At 44.9% G+C, this 19,682-nt stretch overlaps 1 protein-coding gene across 1 annotated transcript in view; it reads left to right on the top strand.

Annotated features, from left to right (window-relative positions):
• phf2 (PHD finger protein 2) overlaps positions 1-19,682 on the top strand; it is a 190,581-nt gene that overhangs the window by 76,577 nt on the left and 94,322 nt on the right. Inside the window, exons 3-6 of the mRNA XM_038812750.1 lie at positions 5,098-5,209; positions 12,120-12,280; positions 15,183-15,324; positions 18,556-18,742. Of these exons, the coding sequence (XP_038668678.1) occupies positions 5,098-5,209; positions 12,120-12,280; positions 15,183-15,324; positions 18,556-18,742 (602 nt within the window). The remainder of the gene's footprint in view (positions 1-5,097; positions 5,210-12,119; positions 12,281-15,182; positions 15,325-18,555; positions 18,743-19,682) is intronic.

Raw genomic sequence — 19,682 nt, 5'->3', positions numbered from 1 at the left:
GCTGTTATTCCTACTAAAATGGATAACCTCATGGAGACGCACCTTCGAGTAACTGACCAGATTAGATTGAGGAAAAGCTGTATCAGTCAGGTCTTTCACTCGGGACTGGATTCAAAGACTAGAGGGGTCACGATCCTGATCAATAAGCTAGTGGTGTTTGAAGCGTTTAGAATAGTTTCGGATGTGGGAGGTCGGTACATTATGGTCAGTGGGAAACTGGAGGGGGTGCAGGTGGTATTAGTAAATGGGTATGCACCAAATTGGGATGATGTGGAGTTTATACAGAGGATGCTGGGGAAGATACCGGAACTGGACTCGCACAATGGGAGGGGTCTTCAACACAGTTATTGACCCTGGCTTGGACTGGTCAAGCTCAAAAATGGGCAGGGTGCCAGCAATGGCAAAGGAACTAAAAGGGTTCATGGAGCAGATGGTGGGGTGGATCCATGGAGATTTGGGCAGCCGAGGGTGAAGGAGTTCTCCTTCTACTCACACGTGCATAAAGTGTACTCCCAGATTGATTTCCTCATTTTGAGCAGGGCTTTACTGACGGGGCTGGTGGTCACAGAGTACTCGGCGATCACAATCTCAGACCATGCTCCGCACTGGGTTGACCTGCAGGTTAGTAATGACTGTAACCAGTGCCCGTACTGGAGGTTAGATGTGGGACTTTTGGCTGACGAAGGGGTGTGCGAGCGGCTGTGGAAATGTATTCAGAACAACCTGCAGGTCAACGACACAGGGGAAATTTTAGCAGCGATGGTCTGGGAAGCACTGAAGGCGGTGGTCAGAGAGGAGCTGATCTCGATACGGGCCCAGAGGGCGAAGGTGGACAGGGCAGAGACGGACTGACTGGTAAAGGAGATACTACAGATTGATAGGAGGTATGCGGAGACCCCAGAGGCAGGGCTTTTAAGGGAACGGCGGAGGCTGCAGGCAGCTTGTTAACCACAGGGAGGGAGGTGGAGCAGCTGAGAAAGGTGGGGGGGGGGTGATCTATGAGTATGGAGAGAAGACCAGCAGAATGCTTGCACAGCAGCTTAAGAGTGAGGTAGCCAGGGAGATGGGGAAAGTAAATGACGGAGATGGGAACCTAGTTGGAGATTCAGCAGGGTGAAAAAGGTGTTTAGGGATTTCTCCAGTAGGCTGTTTCAGTCGGAACGCCCTACGGGACTGGTGGGGATGAGGCACCTTTTGGGGGGGTGTTGATGAGGATGTTCAATGAGGCAAGGGAAAGAGAGGTGCTGCCCCCGATGATGTCACAGCCCACGATTTCACTGATTCTGAAGCGGGACAAGAACCCGGAGCTGTGTGGGTCCCACAGGGCGATAACCCTGTTGAATGTGGACGCCAAACTGCTGGCCAAAATTTTGTCCTCCAGGATTGAGGATTGTGTTCCGGATGTTATTGGGGAGGACCAGACGGTGTTTCTTAAGGGCAGGCAGTTGGTGGCCAATGTAAGAAGGTTGTTAAATGTGATCATGATGCCCCCGGAAGGTAGGGAGGTGGAGGTAGTGATTGCAATGGATGCAGAAAAGGCTTTTGATCGGGTAGAATGGGATTGTCTGTGGGAGGTACTGAGACGGTTCGGATTTGGGCGGGGCTTTATTGACTGGATCAGGTTACTGTATCAGGCTCCTGTGGCAAGTGTACGGATGAATAGGACAACATCAAACTATTTTTAGACTGCACCGGGGGACGAGACAGGGATACCCCTCTCCCCACTATTGTTCACACTGGCTGTTGGCAATTGCTCCGAGAGCCTCAAGGGGTTGGTCCGGGGGTGGTGGCCTCGCTCTATACAGACGACCTGCTTCTGTATGTATCGGACGCATTAGAGGGGATGGAAGAAATCATGAGAATTCTAGGGGAATTTGGCCGGTTTTTGGGGTGTAAGCTAAACATGGCGAAAAGTGAGATGTTTGCGGTCCAGGCGAGGGGACAGGAGAGGTGATTGGGGGAGCTGCCGTTTAGAAATGGGCCCGGCTGCATAAATTAAATCTGGCCCGGCTAGTAGGCCAAATGAAGGACCATTTTCGGAGATGGGACGCACTTCCGTTGTCATTAGCTGGGAGGGGGCAGACGGTGAAGGTCCTCCTGAGATTCCTGTTCGTGTTTCAGTGTCTCTCCATCTTTATTCCGCGGTCCTTTTTTAAACTGGTCAACAATGTGATCTCTGGCTTTGTTTGGGCGGGCAAGACCCCGTGGGTAAGGAAGGTAATGCTTGAGCGGAGTGAGGGAGAGGGAGGGCTGGCACTGCCAAATTTTAGTAACTATTACTGGGCGGCGAATATAGCCATGATCAGGAAGTGGGTGGTGGGGGAGGGGTCGGCATGGGAGCATATGGAGGGGGCTTCATGCAAGGGCACCAGTTTGGGGGCGTGGTAACTGCGCCTCTGCCGTTCCCTCTGGCACGGTACTCCACTAGATCCGTGGTGGTGGCGGCCCTGAGAGTCTGGGGGCAATGGAGGAGACATGTGGGAGCAGAGGGCACATCGGTCTGGTCCCCAATCTGTAATAATCACCGGTTTGCCCTGGGAAGTATGGATGGGGGTTCCGGATATAGCGGAGAGCAGGGATTGAGGGGGTGGGGATCTATAAAGGCTTATGGAGTGGAGCTTTCAGAGTATGAGGGTGCCGGAGGAGAAGTTTGGGTTGGCGAGGGGGAAACAAATTCAGGTATCTGCAGGTGCGGAACCTTCTGCGTAAACAGGTTTCAACCTTCCCGCTCCTACCGCTCAGGGGATTCAGGACAGGGTAGTTTCCAGAGGGTGGGTAGGAGAAGGGCGCGTCTCGGACATTTACAAGGACCTTATGGAGTCAGAGGAGACGCAGACCGAGGAGCTGAAGGGCAAGTGGGAGGAGTAGCTGGGAGAAGAGATAGGGGATGGTCTGTTGGCGGACGCGTTGAGTAGAGTCAACGCGTCTGCAACATGTGCCAGGCTCAGCCTGATACAATTCAAGGTCGTTCATCGGGCTCACATGACAGTGGCCTGGATGAGCAGATTCTTTGGGGTGGAAGACAGGTGTGCAAAATGTGCGGGAGGACCAGCGAACCATGTCCACGTGTTCTGGGCATGTCCAAAGCTTAGGGGATTTTGGCAGGGGTTTGCAGATGTCATGTCCATGGTGTTAAAAACAAGGGTGGCGCTGAGTCCAGAGGTGGCAATTTTTGAGATGTCAGAGGACCCGGGAATCCAGGAGGAGAAAGAGGCAGACTTTCTGGCCTTTGCTTCCCTGGTAGCCCGGAGACGGAAACTATTAGCTTGGAGGGACTCAAAGCCCCCGAAGTCGGTGACCTGGCTATTGGACATGGCTAGCTTTCTCTGTTTGGAGAAAACCAGGTTTGCCTTGAGAGGGTCACTGTCAGGGTTCACCCAGAGGTGGCAACCGTTCGTCGACTTCTTTGTAGAAAATTAATCATAGCAGAAGGGCGGGGGTGGGGGGGGGGGGGGTTATTTAGCTTAGAGTAGGGGGTTAATAAAGGTGGGACCTGTAAGGGAGGGAGACGGCTTTTGCACTAGTTTCATGTATATTGTTTATTGTGTTGTTATCATCCCAAAAAATACCTCAATAAAATGTTAATTAAAAAAAAAATACTGCAGACTGTAATTTATTGCACATAAACTGATCTGCAAAGGTCAGCACAAGTATTCAGACTATCTATCTCATCATCAGTTGTTTTGTCTGTCACTACTATAATAATTGTTCATACCTGGAACATGCTGTGCACTACTTCAGATAGATAAGGCTAATGGAGAATAGATGCCTTTGGAATCACTAAGCCAAAAATAACTCATCATCACTCTTATGGAAGACCCCAGATTTATATTGAAAAGCCCTGTATGTTGATGCCACCATTTCTTCATACTGTACTGTACAATCCCAAATTGTCAAAGCTTAAACTACATTTTTTCTATTCACTCACTCATTGAGGTTGCCACAGTCCAAACAAGTAAGAACCAGGTCAGATAATAGATAAGCTAGTCCTTCATATATTTGCTGCTGAGTTTCAATGGTGCAGGTTCCACCTTTTTTTCTGCCGACAAAGAATGTTGTTACTTCCACTTGATAAATTGAAACACTGAATTGCTTAAGGCAACACCTATACGAATGAAATGACCTATTTATTAGTTTCAGACTATAACAGTTCACCTGCACAAGGCCAGGAAGAAACAATAAAACTTGGCACACTTGCATTTGACAAACCTTCCATTATGGAATTGTGATCAACTTGAGTTGGACCTCTCAATATTAACGTTATTAAAAGGTGTGGACAGATATAAACAGGTTCACAATTGAGAAAGCAATGTCAAAAAGCAGAGCTATGGATCTTGAGGAGAAGTTAACACTCAAAGAAGCATCACCCCAGCGGGAGCAAAGAATTCGGGACACCCATCAAAATCACATGTCTTCTAGGTAGAATATGGGGAGCAGATATATTCTCATACAAGATGATAATCTCTTGAAATAAAATCACCCATAGATTTCCAGTGTTAGATTGCTTTGATTTTCTTGTAGCATTTGAAGGATAACTATATTTAATGAAGAAGGCATAACACTCTTAAAAGATCAGTAATCCCCTTTTAAACTGTAATTATTGGTGTCAACCATGGTTCAGTCGTTGCACTTTCACCTCTGAGCCAGAAAGTCATGGCCTCGAGGCCTATTCTAGAAATATTTCCACGTAGCCCAGGATGACACTTGCAGTTTGGTTTTGGGGGAGTGCTTAACTTTTCTGCAGGTGCTCTCACTCAAATGAGATGTTAAACTAAGGTGGATGTAAAAGATCCTCGGTCACTAGAGAAGAGCTGGAGAGTTGTCCTGGCTGATATTTATCCCTTGGCCTTTATCTTTGTGGGATTTTGATTGTGTGCACATTTCCTGCTACCTTTCCTACATTACACCAGTGACTACACTTCAATAGTATTTAATCAGCTGCAAAGTACTTTTGGGACATCCTAAGGCCATGAAAGGCACTGACTGAAAGCATTTGTGTCATACCCCTCTCCTGTGTGATCTTAAAATATGCTTTTACAGAGCTGTAATATTTATTGGACGTTTTAATTAAAATATTTTCCTTTTTATACTTCCTAGTGAAAAAGAAAAGGCAAAAGTATGAGCCGATACAAACTGTGGATATTACAAGACCAGTGCAGAATGGAAGCCAAGTGTTCATTAAAGAGCTTCGAAGCCGGACCTTTCCCAGGTTGGTATTGTCACATGAAAGCCATTAGATTTTGTTGCTTATGAGGCTTTACTGAATACACAAATTGCTTAAGCTTTTCTTTGCTACGGGAGTCTACTCATTAATTATATTGGGATATTTGAGTAACTGACATTCAAAAAATGAATAGGTTCAACAGCTAAATAATTTATTTATCTGTGCAATTATTATTTTGAATTTGTGCTAATGTATAATGAGCAAATTGCCACAATTATTATTGTAAATGCCTTACTTTGAATTGTTGATTGAGCAAACCACATATACTCTGGTTAAATAAGGTACCATATCCCTTTTGAAAATTGCATTTGTACAATACATTAAAAAATCTTTAAAATTAGCAATATAACACTTTTTTCCACAAGGTTTTTGGTTTAAATGAATGTAAAATTAATGAATGCGCTGTACTTGTTTTCAAAAGCTGAATGTTGTACAGAAGAACACTAGTTTTCTGTAAAATTCAGTCTTACAATGCGGCAGTTAATGTGCTGCAACAAATTTGTGGCAGATAGGCCTTTGCTGCCTCTCTTGGAACCCAATTTCATACATGCATATGTGCTTTGCATGTAAATATATCCATATAGTAATAAATCTTCCCCAGACCCATTTTTATTTTGTGCTTTTCTGCTCGTAACGACCTCATTGTTTTTACTTGTACAGTTTGGTCTTAGTTTGGTCATTATTTTGTCGATTGGTGTATGCTGCATATTAGATTGTTTCCACTTTAGTATTAATTTAATTATCCCAAGACCCTGTTTCGATTACTCGGCAAAATCACTAAAGTTATGAAAGTAGTGGGAAGAATAGAAGCGAACCACAGGGTGAGGTACATCTGACAACATGCATTTAAATCACAAAACAAGTGGCTTAAACAATGAACCAGTCTTGTTAACTGTATATTAATTGAGTGTTTATTTGTAGTCCAGTAGTGGGCATGAACTTGTGTTCCCCATAACCAAAATCTATTCAAAAGTTATGGGTCAGGTGAACTCCATGATACACTTTGGGGTTCTCTAAACTCTGGCCCTTAATAGCTCTCTGTCTCCTTTTTGGATGCCCTTTCTGGAGGACGCCGTACCGGAGGTGGTCGCTGAAGACCAAATGGGCTTTGTCAAGAGTAGGCAACTCACTGCGAACGTCAGGCGGCTGATGCACCCCGTAGGGCTATGCCAGGGGTTTGATTGCTAATGCAAACAGGAGCAGGAACAGTGGGCATCCTTGCCTTGTGCTTCTTTGTAGCTGGAATATTCAGAGGTAGTGGTGTTAGTTCGAACGCTCGCCTTGGATGCGTTGTACAGGAGCCTCACCCTGGCAGTGAATCCTGCTTTGGGGGGTGGGGGGGTCTATATGATCCACATTCCATTGGGCCTTTGTCTTTTTTGGAATGAGATTGTGGTCTGCGCTATCGTAGGAGGCAAAGCGCCCCTTGCCAGCGAATCTGCGAACATGTTCCTTAGATGTGGGGCCAGGGCCGGTGCAAATATTTTGTAGAAGTCCCTGCCTGCATGGAGCTGATGTGCTCCATGATTTTTCCCAGATCTATTTGTGCTTCCAGCTCCGCTGGTCTGATTTTCCCCACAACTGCCATTTCCAGTCCAGCAAGGAACTATTTCATCCCTGCGTCCCTATCGGGGGGTTCGGAGGTGTACAGTCCTCGGTAGGATGTCTCAAATGCTGGATTGACCTCTCTTGGTTCCGCTACCAGTCTGCCTCTGCCACCCTTTACCTGCGCTATTTCCCTTGTGGCTGCCTGCTTTCTCAGCTGGTGAGTAAGTAGGCGATCAGCCTTTTCTCTGTGTTTGTAAAAGGTGTCCATATGTCTGGCGGAGTTGGTACACTGCTTTCCTAGTGGATAGCAGGTTAAAGACCATTTGCAGCTTTTTCCTTCCGCCAGCAGCTCTACTGGCGGGGCCTCGGAGTACTTTTTGTCTGCCTCCAAGACAGCTGTTGCCTAGCTCCTGTAGGCTATTATTTCTCCTTGGATCACATCTTCAGTGCCTCCCAGAACGTGGAAGGTGAGACTTCCCCTTTCCGGTTGTTAGCCACGTAGTTGCCTGTGGCCTGCAATGTTTTCTGGCAGAAGCCCTTGTCGGCCAGGAGGTCCGTGTCCAGCCTCCATGTGGGGCGCTTGGCATGGCCTGTCTCCAACCTCACCTCCATGTAGTGGAGTCCGGAGTGTTGGGAGCGTACACATTTACCAGTACTACTGGTGCCCCTTGCAGGACGCCGCTGACCATGACGTACCGTCCCCCTGGGTCCGTAACCGTCCTGGTGTCAGCAAATCTCGTCCTCTTGCTGATCGGTATGGCCACTCCCCTAGCCCTTGTCCCGTAACATGAATGGTATATCTGTCCCACCCAGCCCTTCCTTACCAGTAACCTGTCCTTCTCCCTCAGGTATTGTCTCCTTCAGGTAGACTATATCCGCCTTCAGGCTTCTCAGGTGGACGAAGACTCTGCATCTTTTCACTGGGCCGTTATGTCCCCTTGCATTCTTGGTGGGAAGTTTCCGGACCCCCCGGTCCTGCGGGATCAACCATACTTAACCTGGTGGACACGACCCTACACTCCGGGTTTTCTCTTTGTCAGGGGGCCGTCCAGAATGGCCGTGGTCGCCGCTCTCACCATGAGGTCGGGTCCCTGTGCTCCGGGGTTTCCCTTTGTCCAGAGGGCACCCAAAATGGCCACCAGCTGTGTGCATGCCACGTGGGTGCGGCCCTGCACTCCGGGGTCTCCCTTAGTTGAGGGACCCCCCCCCCAGCCAGACTCTCCCCTGAAAGGTACGCCACGGCCCCCTATACTGCTTGTCTTCCCTTGTTACCCTCCCTGCTAATACAGTGGCTCCCCTCCCTGGGCTGGTCACGCCTTGTCTCTGTTCTGTCTGCCCGTCTCCGTTCCCTTCCTTGCCCACTTCCCTGTTTCCCCTATCCTCGCTTCCCTCTCTCTTTCCTCTTACTTTAGTCCAAGAACGAGCAACACAGTCCCGCTCAAACAGAGTCCATACAGCAGATCTTGGTTCTGTTTCTTTCTCCACAGTCCGTCTTTTTCCCCGCTCTGCCCTCACCGTTTCTGCATCTGTTCCTTCTCTAGATTGTTAGTTTTCACGAACTCCTCGGCCTCCGCTGGGGTGCCGAAGTAATCTTCTTTCCCGTTATACGTTACCCAGAGTCTGGCCGGGAGCAATATGCCTAATCTCGTCCCGCTCTTCACCTTATTAAATTCGACCCTTTTTTTCGCGAGGTCCCAAAGACCTGATAGACCCTTATTCTATGTCCTTCCCACGAGCACGACTTTGTCTGTCGGGGCCACCTCAGGATCTTTCCCGGTCCTGGTACCGGTGCAGCTTCGCAATGATTGCTCTCGGCTACTCCCCAGTCTTGGGTTTTGGCTGGAGCGACCAGTATGCCCTGTCGAGTTCTGGGGGGTTTGGGAAGCTGTTCCTCCCGACCACGTTGCCCAACATTTGGCCGATGTAGGCTGTTGGGTCTCTTCCCTCCATCCCCTCTGGAAGTCCCACAATACAGACGTTCTGTTGCCTGAACCTGTTTTCCTGGTCCTCTACCTGTCCCCTCAGGTTCCCGTGGGCCGCCACCAACCTCTTCAGCTTGGGATCAGGAGTGGGGGGGATTGGTAGGCTCCCACTGAAAAGGGCGGAGAGGAGCTTCAGGTACTTGGGGGTTCAGTGGCCAGGAGTTGGGGGGCCTTGCATAAGCTTAACCTCACTAGGTTGGTGGAGCAAATGGAGGAGTTGAAGAGGTGGGACATGCTGCCGCTGTCTCTGGCGGGTAGAGTACAGTTAGTCAAAATGATGGTGCTCCCGAGGTTTCTGTTCCTGTTCCAGTGCCTCCCTATCCTTATCCCGAAGGCCTTTTTCAGGCGGGTTAACAAGAGCATTACGGGGTTTGTGTGGGCACACGGGACCCCGAGGATGAGAAGGGTGTTCATGGAGCGGGGCCGGGATAGGGGGGGCTGGCGCTGCCCAACCTCTGTGGGTACTACTGGGCTGCCAATGCAGCAATGGTGCGTAAATGGGTGATGGAGGGGGCGGGGGCAGCATGGAAGAGGATGGAGATGGCGTCCTGTGTGGGCACGAGCCTAGAGGTGCTGGTAACGGCGCCGCTGCCGCTCCCTCCAACGAGGTATACCACGAGCCCGGTGGTGGCGGCTAACCTCAAAATTTGGGGGCAATGGAGACGGCACAGGGGGGAGGTGGGGGCCTCGATGGGGGCCCCGATACGGGGCAACCACCGGTTTGTCCCGGGGAGAATTGATGGCGGGTTCCTGAGTTGGCACAGGGCAGGTGTTAGGAGGTTGAGGGACCTGTTTGTAGATGGGAAGTTTGCGAACCTGGGTGCGCTGGAGGGGAAGTTCGGGCTCCCCCCGGGGAGCGCCTTTAGGTACACGCAGGTAAGGGCGTTTATCAGGCGGCAGGTGGCGGAGTTTCCTCTGCTGCCGCTGCGTGGGATCCAGGACAGGGTGCTCTCGGGGGTGTGGGTTGGTGAGCGGAGGATCTCGGCAGCGTACCAGGTGATGCAGGAGATGGATGAGGCCTCGGTCGAGGAGCTGAAGGGTAAATGGGAGGAGGAGCTGGGTGAGGAGATAGAGGAGGGAATGTGGGCGGACGCCCCGGGGAGGGTGAACTCCTCTTCTTGTGCGAGGCTTGGCCTCATACAGTTTAAGGTGCTGCATAGGGCTCACATGACTGGGACAAGGATGCGTCGGTTCTTCGGGAGTGAGGACAGGTGTATTAGGTGCTCAGGGAGCCCAGCAAATCATGCCCATATGTTCTGGGCATGCCCAGCGCTGGGGGAATTTTGGAATGGCATAGCAAGGACGGTGTCGAGGGTGGTAGGATCCAGGGTCAATCCGGGCTGTGGGCTCGCAATTTTTGGAGTTGCAGTGGAGCCGGGAGTGCAGGAGGTGAAAGAGGCCGGTGTTCTGGCCTTTGCGTCTCTCGTAGCCCGGCGGAGGATTCTTCTTCAGTGGAAGGATGCAAGGCCCCCAAGCGTGAAGGCCTGGGTCAACGATATGGCAGGGTTTCTTAAATTTGAGAAGGTGAAATTTGCCCTGAGGGGATCAGTGCAGGGGTTTTTCAGGAGGTGGCAGCCATTTCTGGACTTCCTGGCAGAACGATAGCAAAAGTCCAGTCGCAGCAGCAGCCCGGGGGGGGGGGGGTTTCGTTGTTTTGGACCGAAGGGACGGGCATAGGTGTTCTATGTGTATGTGGGGGGGGGTACTGTTTTTTTCTATTTTCTGTTCTTTGTAAAAAAAGATTTACATTTTGTTATTTTATGAAATTTTTGACAGAAACAATAGTGAGAGGCAATCTACACTTAATGATAGTTTGAAAATGTCCGCGGGGCAGAGAGGTGTGCAGGTTCATGTGCATTATCTTTGAATGTTGCGAGGGTTGTTCGCAAAGCATATGGGATCTTCGGCTTCATAAAGAGAGCTATTATGTACAAAGCAGGTAAGTTAGGCTGAACTCATGCAAGGTTTTGGTTCGACCAAGTATTGCTTCAGGTTGTGGTCATCGCACTTCAAGAAGGATATAAGGGTCCTCGAGGAGCTTCACCAGAATGGTTCCTGGGCTGAGGGATTTTAGCTACAAGATACCAGCGATGGTTCTCCTTGGAGCAAAGGAAACTGAGGAGAATCTGATCTAAGATGTACATGATTGTGGCAGGTTCAAAGAAAGTAGACAAAGAAAAGCTGTTTCCATTAGCTGTCTAGGCGACAGAAATTTAAGGTTTTGGACAAGAGATGTAGGGCAGATGATAAGAAGAACTTTATTACACCGTGTGTGATGATGACCTGGAACTTGTACAAGGGTGACAAGAACTTTGGCAATCAATGATTTCAAAAGTAAATTCAATGGACACTTGTAAGGAAATAAACATGCAGGGCTAAGGAGATAGAGTGGGGGAATGGGACTGATTGGATTTCCTTCCAGGGAGCCAGCATGGACTTGATAGGCCAAATGTGTTATTTTTGAACCAAAGATGTTCTTTTTGCACCATAATGGCTCTCTGATTCTATGCCATCCATTCCATCATTCCTCTTCTCTATTCCATTGAAGTCTTAATCATTTAGAATTTTTATTTGCCGACAGTTCTGAAACTGAATTGGGGATATAATTTTGGTAGGCAGTGAGCTATCATGAGATGACAGTATTTAAATCCCTTACTGGTGCCAAGTCAGAGGGGTTCTTCAGGCACCCAGCAGCAGTATTATCATCAACCAGGGTAAGCAATCTCATTTGAAGTATTCTCAAGGACAGTAAGTCCGGAAGTTAACCACCATGGCATTCCTTCAATTTTATTTTTAGATTTTTTACTGTTGGCTAAATAAATGATTAGGATATACATATAGGATTAAGATAGAAGATAAAATATCACAAGTAAACTTGAAAAGGTTATTTTCAAATATTTGAAATTTCTTACAATGGATAAATTTTCCATTGAGCAAATATACAATACTCCTTTGAGGCCAGTGAAGACATTTTCAAGAATCTTTGCAGTAGAATTAACAGCGTAAATGTGGATGATCTCACTTGCAAATGATTTAGTCTGGGGGGTGCTGGGGTGGTATGGGACAACAGCATCTCCTCTGGAGAGAAATCCTGAGCAGCTTCTCCCATTTGCTTTGCCCAATTGACCGATAATCCTATGAAAATTTGCAGTTAAGACTTGATTCAAAAGAGTGAGGATTAATTTAGCCTTTACCCTGATGAAAATATGACAAAGAACATGGCTACATTCAACTGGACCTCTATCTTTAAATGCACATGACAGTCATTTATATGAGATATAGAAAAATAAATAATGTAGTTAAAATAACCATTGTTACCAAAATTGTCATTCTTGCAGTGAGATAAATCTGCATTTATTTTATAGTGCGGAGGAGGTTATTCAAAGGCTGACTGGAACCCAACTATCCTTGGGATTTCTGGAAGAAAATGGTTTTACTGGACCGATTTTGGTTGCAAAGAAGGATGGTTTGGGATTAAGTTTACCGCCACTCACGTTTTCTGTCAGTGACCTTGAAAATTATGTTGGTAAGTATTTAAAGGATCAACCAGTTGAATTGTACACAAAGCGAAGAAAGTGCAAATAATCATTTTTCATGATATTAAAAGTACCCTTAGCAGAGAAAAGATTTGCGTTTTACGTATTTTCCAGCACTTATTTATTACCATGCATTCCATGTAAAACCGATATTACTCTGAAAGCTGTGAGGCATGAAATGTGTTGAACAGTGAGGAATAGCATTATATCTTATATTCCATGTGTATGCATTGTAATTGCGTTATATATGGAATGTTCTCATCAGTGAAAACTGGTTTATGGAAGCTGTGACATTAAGAAATGCCACAATATGTAAGCAGTTAAAAATATAAGAATTTAGTTTACAATCTACACTAATGTGAAATTGTAATCTCGATTTTGAATCTATAATGATCACATATGTCGTATGTTTCAGATCAGCATTTGCTTTAACAGCCAGAAATCAAAATGGGAGAATATAAGGCTCAGGCCATAAAATAATTAGGGTTTTCTGATGATTTCAATTAAAGATAAAGTGCTATTGTTTATCTATATCTAAATAATGGAGATTCTCTCCTTTTCTTTAGCTTATAAAACCAAAGATCTACCACTTGAAACATTAGTTCCAGTTTCAAAAGCTAACAGAGATACTGAACATTGAATAATTTTCATTTTCATTTCAGATTTCCAACACTTAGTTTTTCTTTTTATCTTTGATATATGGGCTGAAACTGTAGACATCAGAATGACATTTGCTTCTCTTTAGTTAAGACTAAATACTGTTGTAAACATCATATTGTTAAAGCAGTTGTGCGACATCCAAGTGATGACCGATATTAGATGATTTGAGAGTATTACACATTTTTACCGAGTGGTGTGACGTGAAGGCTATGCAACGTTAAAATACATTCCGTGATAGCGCAATTCAACTGTTTTGTGAATCAGCACGATATACATTTAATAGACATATTTAAAGCAGCTGTATATGTAGAACCAATGTATCATCTCTAGTCATCATATCTTTGATATACCTTGAAAGAGAAAGATACAGTGTGCCTGTGCTATCCTTATGTAGTCAGGTGCAGTATCTTTTTAATGTTCATTTAGGTTTTGAGGTCAATGGCAAAGCAACGGCGCTTGCATTGATCTTGAGGAAAACAGGAAAGCTGTCCATGAAGAATTAGCAATCTCTCTCTGTGGTGCAGACTTGCCCTTTTTCAACATCAATTTGTTATTGGTGCCAAGTCAGGGGGTCTCCAGGCATCCAGCAGCAGTAATATCATCAACCAGGTTAAAGAACCAATCTCATTGAAGCATTCTCATAGACAGTAAATCCAGAAGTTAAAAACCACTGATTTCCTTCAATTTTATTGTTACTGACAGCAAGATAAATGTTTGGAATATACATGTTGGATTAAGGTAGAAGATAAAATATCACAAATAGATGCTTGAAAAAGTTCCATGATGAATTTCTTATAATGGATAAATTTGGCATTGAGCAAATATACTAAAGGGCTGGTTTAACTCAGTGGGCTAGACAACTGGTTTGTGATGCAGAACAAGGTCAGTAGCACGCGTTCAATTCCCGTACCAGTTGAGAATTCTGAATTCTCTCTCTGTACCCAAACAGGCGCCGGAATGTGGCCAATGTAACTTCATACTTGTGAAAATAAAGGGTTATTATTATATACGATACTCCTTTTGGGCCAGTGAGGACTTTTTCAAGAGTCTTCACAATAGGACTACCATGTGGTAGCCAATGATTTCATCTGCAGCGTGTGTGGGGTGGCGTCGGACTTCAACAGCGCACCATCTGGAGAAGTATTGAATCACTGATGACAGCTTTTTGATTTTTGCGAGTGTGCAAACTCCAGAAGTTGCTGTTGGTTTCAGAAGGGAATAATGGTGAAAATAGATTTCCCATCATTATTGGTGAAAAATCTGGGTCATTATTTTGTATAATATTAGGGGAATTCAATTCCTTTCTCTTAGAATTGTAGGTATCCTTACACTCTACCTATCATCTGCTTATCCTTTGGCCTGGTGTTAAGTTGATGGTGTAATCACTATTTTGTTTAAATGTGTCTCCTGCGAAAACAAGATGGCCACATATGTCCGACTGCACATATGCAGTATTCCACGTGTGTGCAAAAATCCAATGATGTCATACCTGTGGAACAATATAAGAATGATTCAGGATCAGGAAAATAATAGCTTGGTATCTGTAGTGGAGTCTGGTCTGGAAGAAGATGCTTAATAATTGTCCTCAGCCAGGTTAAAACAGGGATAAGAATGATGAGCTATAAATGGAAGGGGAAAAAATCAGTGTGTAAAGGGAGTGCGCAAGCTTAGATGGGATCCCTTGCAGTGACACAAAATTCACTTTGCGTTTGCCTGGGAAAACTGTCCCCCAAACGAAGTCTGATCTGTGTGTCGGGTGGAAAAGTCCCTGGTAAAGGCTGTGATATTAATATTGCAGCTCGAGGGAAGAGTGTGGCCAGGAACTTGAAGACTGTGATAGAAATCCATTCTTCCTGATTTCCTGACCATAGCCCCACTACCATGCTCCTAAATCCCCCTTGAGTAAAACTGCGCATGCATATGGTTGGCAATAAACACAGCCATATTTCTTGGTACTTATTCTTGTATTGACAATCCTTGCTGTTGTCGCAAATCCTTTTATGTGATTTTTATGGCAATTTTGACCAGTGCTTTTAAAAAAGAGTTAATTAAATCTAAATGCATTCATTTGAAATAATTGACGCTTTGTAGTTAGTGTTTTGCACAACTTCAATTTACACTTTTAAACACATAGAGACTACATTCCTTTAACAGTTTGCCTATCTTACCCTATGGTAAGAGCTTATAGTCATTGATAGACACTTTATGCAGTATTCTCACTTTATTTTCCAGGTCCAGACAGAGCCATTGATGTTGTAGATGTCACAAAACAGAAGACCTGCAAATTGACCATAAAGGAATTTGTTGATTACTACTACAGCGCAAACCGGAAGAGAGTTCTTAATGTGATTAATCTTGAGTTTTCCGATACCAAGTACGTTTTATAAATGTAACATTTCCATAGTATTATAATGAAACCATTTCTCAATGTTGGTTGTGCTGTTTATAATCTATAGCAAAAATATCTAAAATAAAGAGATCGTGGCAGCTGAAATTTAATGCAGAGGAGTGTGAAATGATAGATTTTTGTAGAAAGAATGAGGACAGACAATATAAAATAAAGGCTACAATTTTAAAAGGGTGGCACAGGAGCATCAAGACCTGGGCAAATATACTCAAACAGTTTGAGGTAGCAGGGCGGGTTGGAAAAGTGGTTAATTACACATATGGGATCCTGGGTTTTTTGAAATAGAAGCATATAATACTTAAGCAAGGAGGTAATGGTGAATCTTTTATAAAACACTGGTTTATCCTCAACTGGAATATTCTAGCTAATATTGGGCATCACAGTTTGGAAAGGATTTGCAGACAGGAAAGGCACGGAAAAGATTTACAAGGGTGATTTCTGGGACGAGGAACTGTCTTTATAAAGATAGGAGGTGTTCTCCTTAGAGAATCAAAAGTTGAGAGGAGATTTGATTGAGGTGTTCAAAACCATAAGGGGTCTAGACAGAGCTGATGGGAATACAGTTCTGGTTGGTGGAAGAGTTGAGAACCAGGGGACACCAATTTCATGGTAATAGCAAAAAAAAAATCAAAGGCGACATAAGGAAAAATGTTTTTTGTGCAGCCTGATAAGGTGATGGAGGGAGATTCATTTGGGCCTTTCAAAGGTTTTGATTATGATCTGAAAATAAAAAGATTGTAAGGCTATGTGGCAAGGGGCAGGGGAATGGGACTCGGTGAGTTACACTTGCATACAGCTGACACAGACGCAGCAGACTGAATGGCCTGCTTCTGTGCTGATAAACCAAACTATAATTCTGAAATTTTATTATTGATAGGTAACTAAATATTATAAAAGCCAATACTGCGGATGCTGGAAATCTGAAATAAGAACAAATATGCTGGAAAAATACAGAAGGTCTTGCAGCATCGGTGGAGAGAAACAAAGTTAAGGTTTCCGGTCGATGACCTTTGACCAGCACTCTGAACTCAAAAATCAGTATTCTGATCAATGGTCATGGACCTGAAACGTTGGCCCAGATTTGGGGAAAACCCCACAAATGGCGGAAAATTCTAAGTCTCACCCCAGAACCTGGCATTTCCTTCTTAGCAGATGCGGGACTGAACTTGGGTCAGTGTTTGAGCACAATGTGTGGAGGCAGCTTGCCATTTTAATCACCAGCTGCCTCCACTGAACTGGGATTTTGGAAGAACAGGAGTGTGAAATCCGAATGTGCACATTAGAACATGTTAAAGGAGGTCCAAACTTGATGTTTTTTTTGTGGAGACAGAATGTACCCCTTTAGATATGGTCCCAGGACACCTTTGGGAGAGGAAAGGGAAAACCTTTGGGATTGTTAAGGGTGATCATGATTATGTACTTTTTGTGCGCAAACTCATTGGAACTGTTAAAGCTGTCAAACAGCAGTCCAGCTGTCAAGGTAAAGTCAATAAGTAAAGTTGTCGTAGTCTCGGATGACTAGATGACCATAGGCTGCTTTCTACTTTGAAAGGGAGAACTGACTGGTGGTGATTTAACCTGATGATCGCCACACCTCAGGCGAGAGGCAAGGTTGAAAAGGGCGGGGTCTTCATGAAGAATCTCAGCTGGTACGAGAAGGTACTGTCCAGCTGTCAAGGAACCTGTCAAGGTACCCAAGGTACCCAAACCTGTCAGAGCTATGTAGGAAGTGTCGAAACAGACACAGAAGTGTCAAACTTGCCACAGCTATCCACGAAGTGTCAAACCTGTCATAGGTATATAGGAAGTGTCAAAGCTGTAAAAGTTGTCAAGGAAATGCCCAAAGATACGAGGTGAGTTGGCATAGAAGAGGGTAGGAGCAAAGGGTGATGGGTGTGGGGCATGGGTTAGCAAGATTTGGCATTATTTGGGCGGCACGGTAGTACAGTGGTTAGCACTGTTGCTTCACAGCTCCAGGATCCCAGGTTTGATTCCTGGATTGGGTCACTGTCTGTACGGAGTCTGAACGTTCTTCCCGTGTCTGCGTGGGTTTCCTCCGGGTGCTCAGGTTTCCTCCCACAGCCCAAAGATGTGCAGGTTAGGTGGATTGGCCGTGCTAAATCACCCTTTGGGTCCAGAAAGGTTAAGTGGGGTTACTGGGATGTGGTGGACCTATGGGCTTATGTGGGGTGCTCTTTCCAAAGGCCAATGCAGACTCAATGGGCCGAATGGCCTCCTTCTGCACTGTAACTTCTCTGATTCTATTATTATGGTGGCAGTGAGGGCTCTGTGGATGGTACTAAGTTGGCATGGGGGTATCTAGGCAATGGGTGGAGGGCATGTGTTGGCATGGATGGGACATGGGGAGTATGTGGGGAGGGGAGCAATGGGTGGGGGCTGAAGGATTTTTAAAAATTATACATTTTTATTTAGGTACATGGAGCTAGGCCTTGTGCCCAGTCCGTTTCTGCATCTGGCAGCTGGCATATTCATTCTGTGATTGCCTGTCCCAACTCGTGCTAACCTGCCCTGTCCCCGCGCAAAGATCTGACTTGCAGGTAAACGTTTTTAAAGGTCATGTTGCTTGAATCGGGTAATTTTCCGACTCAACAAATCCGACCTGGGGAAAAATTCTTGGCCGCTAAGTTTCTTTATCTCCACAAATTCTGCCTGGCTAACTGAAGTATTCAAGCATTTTATGTTCTTATTGCCAAAATATTATGTTGAGTGTCCATGAAGCTGTCATATCTTTAATTTCTTCAGTGAGCTAAACCTGGCACATGCTTGTTTCATTTCAAAGAAGCTCTTGTTCGGTTCTGAGAAAAATGTCATGAAGTATTGAGATTGCCTATTTATTTCATTGGTGGAACAAGGATAAGCTGATTTGAGCTCGATTAGCTCAATTTGAATTGTTATTCACTTTGTAGTCATAAAGTAATATAATGCCTTTGCGATATCCTCAACAGAATTGCTGCTAATCTAAAATAAATGTGACAGCAATTGAAGTGAGAAAACATTTAGTTAAGTTATTAATTATGGGTTTTAATAGTGCAGTGTTGCGCAAAATATCAGACTAAAGGATTATCTAGTTGAGAAGCAAACAAGTACTGGTGAGAGTTTAAATAGCAAAAAAAAGATAAGTTTATGAATATCTTTTCACAAAAATCCTGAATTGCACTTTTATTTTTTTTTCTGCAGAATGTCTAATTTGGTTGAAGCTCCTGAAGTTGTCAAGAAATTGTCCTGGGTTGATAATTTGTGGCATGATGATTCACTTTTTGATAAGCCAAAAGTTACAAAGTATTGCCAAATTGGTGTAAAGGACAGTTACACAGACTTCCACATAGGCTCCGGGGGCTCTTCTGTTTGGTATCATCTCCTCCGTGTAAGTTGAAGTTGAATTTTTAAACAAAAACAATAACTTGCATTCAAAAGTTGTTTACATGTCACAGAGTGAAGGTGTCCCTTGTGAATCACAATATCAATTAATTCCTGATCTCATTCAGAGTATCATTGAGGAAGCAAAATTGCTTTTCTGGAGGGTAAGTCAGCCTGTACAGTTCTTGTATGGTTTCTTCTCAATGGTTTTTGAAAAGCTTTAAGAAAGTTCTACCCATTCCCTTTCAATTATGTCGTGTTGCATGGGATGCAGTGAGAAAACTCTTGAGTTCCATTCCAAAAAAGTTTGCCACAACCTTCAAGAATGGCAGGCTAGACCCCCCTATTGATGGGATACTCCCAGTGAGTTCTGGAAATACAGAAATACAGGACTTGCTTTTCCATTCAATTAAATTAGCTAGTCAAGCTTTATGCTGTCTTGGCTCTTTGCTCTTTAAATATCTCTGATTGACTGTATGTGCTTTTCCCCTTTTAACATCATCTGTGATGAATGTAAGTTAATGGTAAATAAATTGTAGTATATGTATTTTTTGCAGTAATGTTTTAAAAGCCTGGGTTAAGGTGTGTGTATATCTGCTGTGTAATATTTTTTAAAAATCCTGCTTTAAAAGACAGATAAAATTGTGGCTGCAAAATGTGCAATTAAGATGTCATAAAAGTGCGATCTCCATTCTTTCAAATCATGTTTATGTTACAAGGAGAGGGCTAATGGGATTTTGTTATGATTTCTGGGGTATAGATGATTAGGGATATTGTGTTTAAACTTAAGTAAGTAGGTTATGGAATTTCATGGAATAAAGATGATGGGGTGACTTCTCCGCCGGTGGGATTCTCTGTTCCGCTGGCATCGCACTCCCGCCCACTGGTTTCCCGGCGGCTTGGGGTGGCCACAATGGGAAATCCCACCGGCCGGCGGCAGGAATGGA

This window comes from Scyliorhinus canicula, chromosome 11, assembly GCF_902713615.1.
Source record: "Scyliorhinus canicula chromosome 11, sScyCan1.1, whole genome shotgun sequence".
Classification (NCBI taxonomy): Eukaryota; Metazoa; Chordata; class Chondrichthyes; order Carcharhiniformes; family Scyliorhinidae; genus Scyliorhinus; species Scyliorhinus canicula.
The sequence above is the reverse complement of the archived record's forward strand: the minus strand, read 5'-3'. Positions and strand labels throughout refer to the sequence as shown.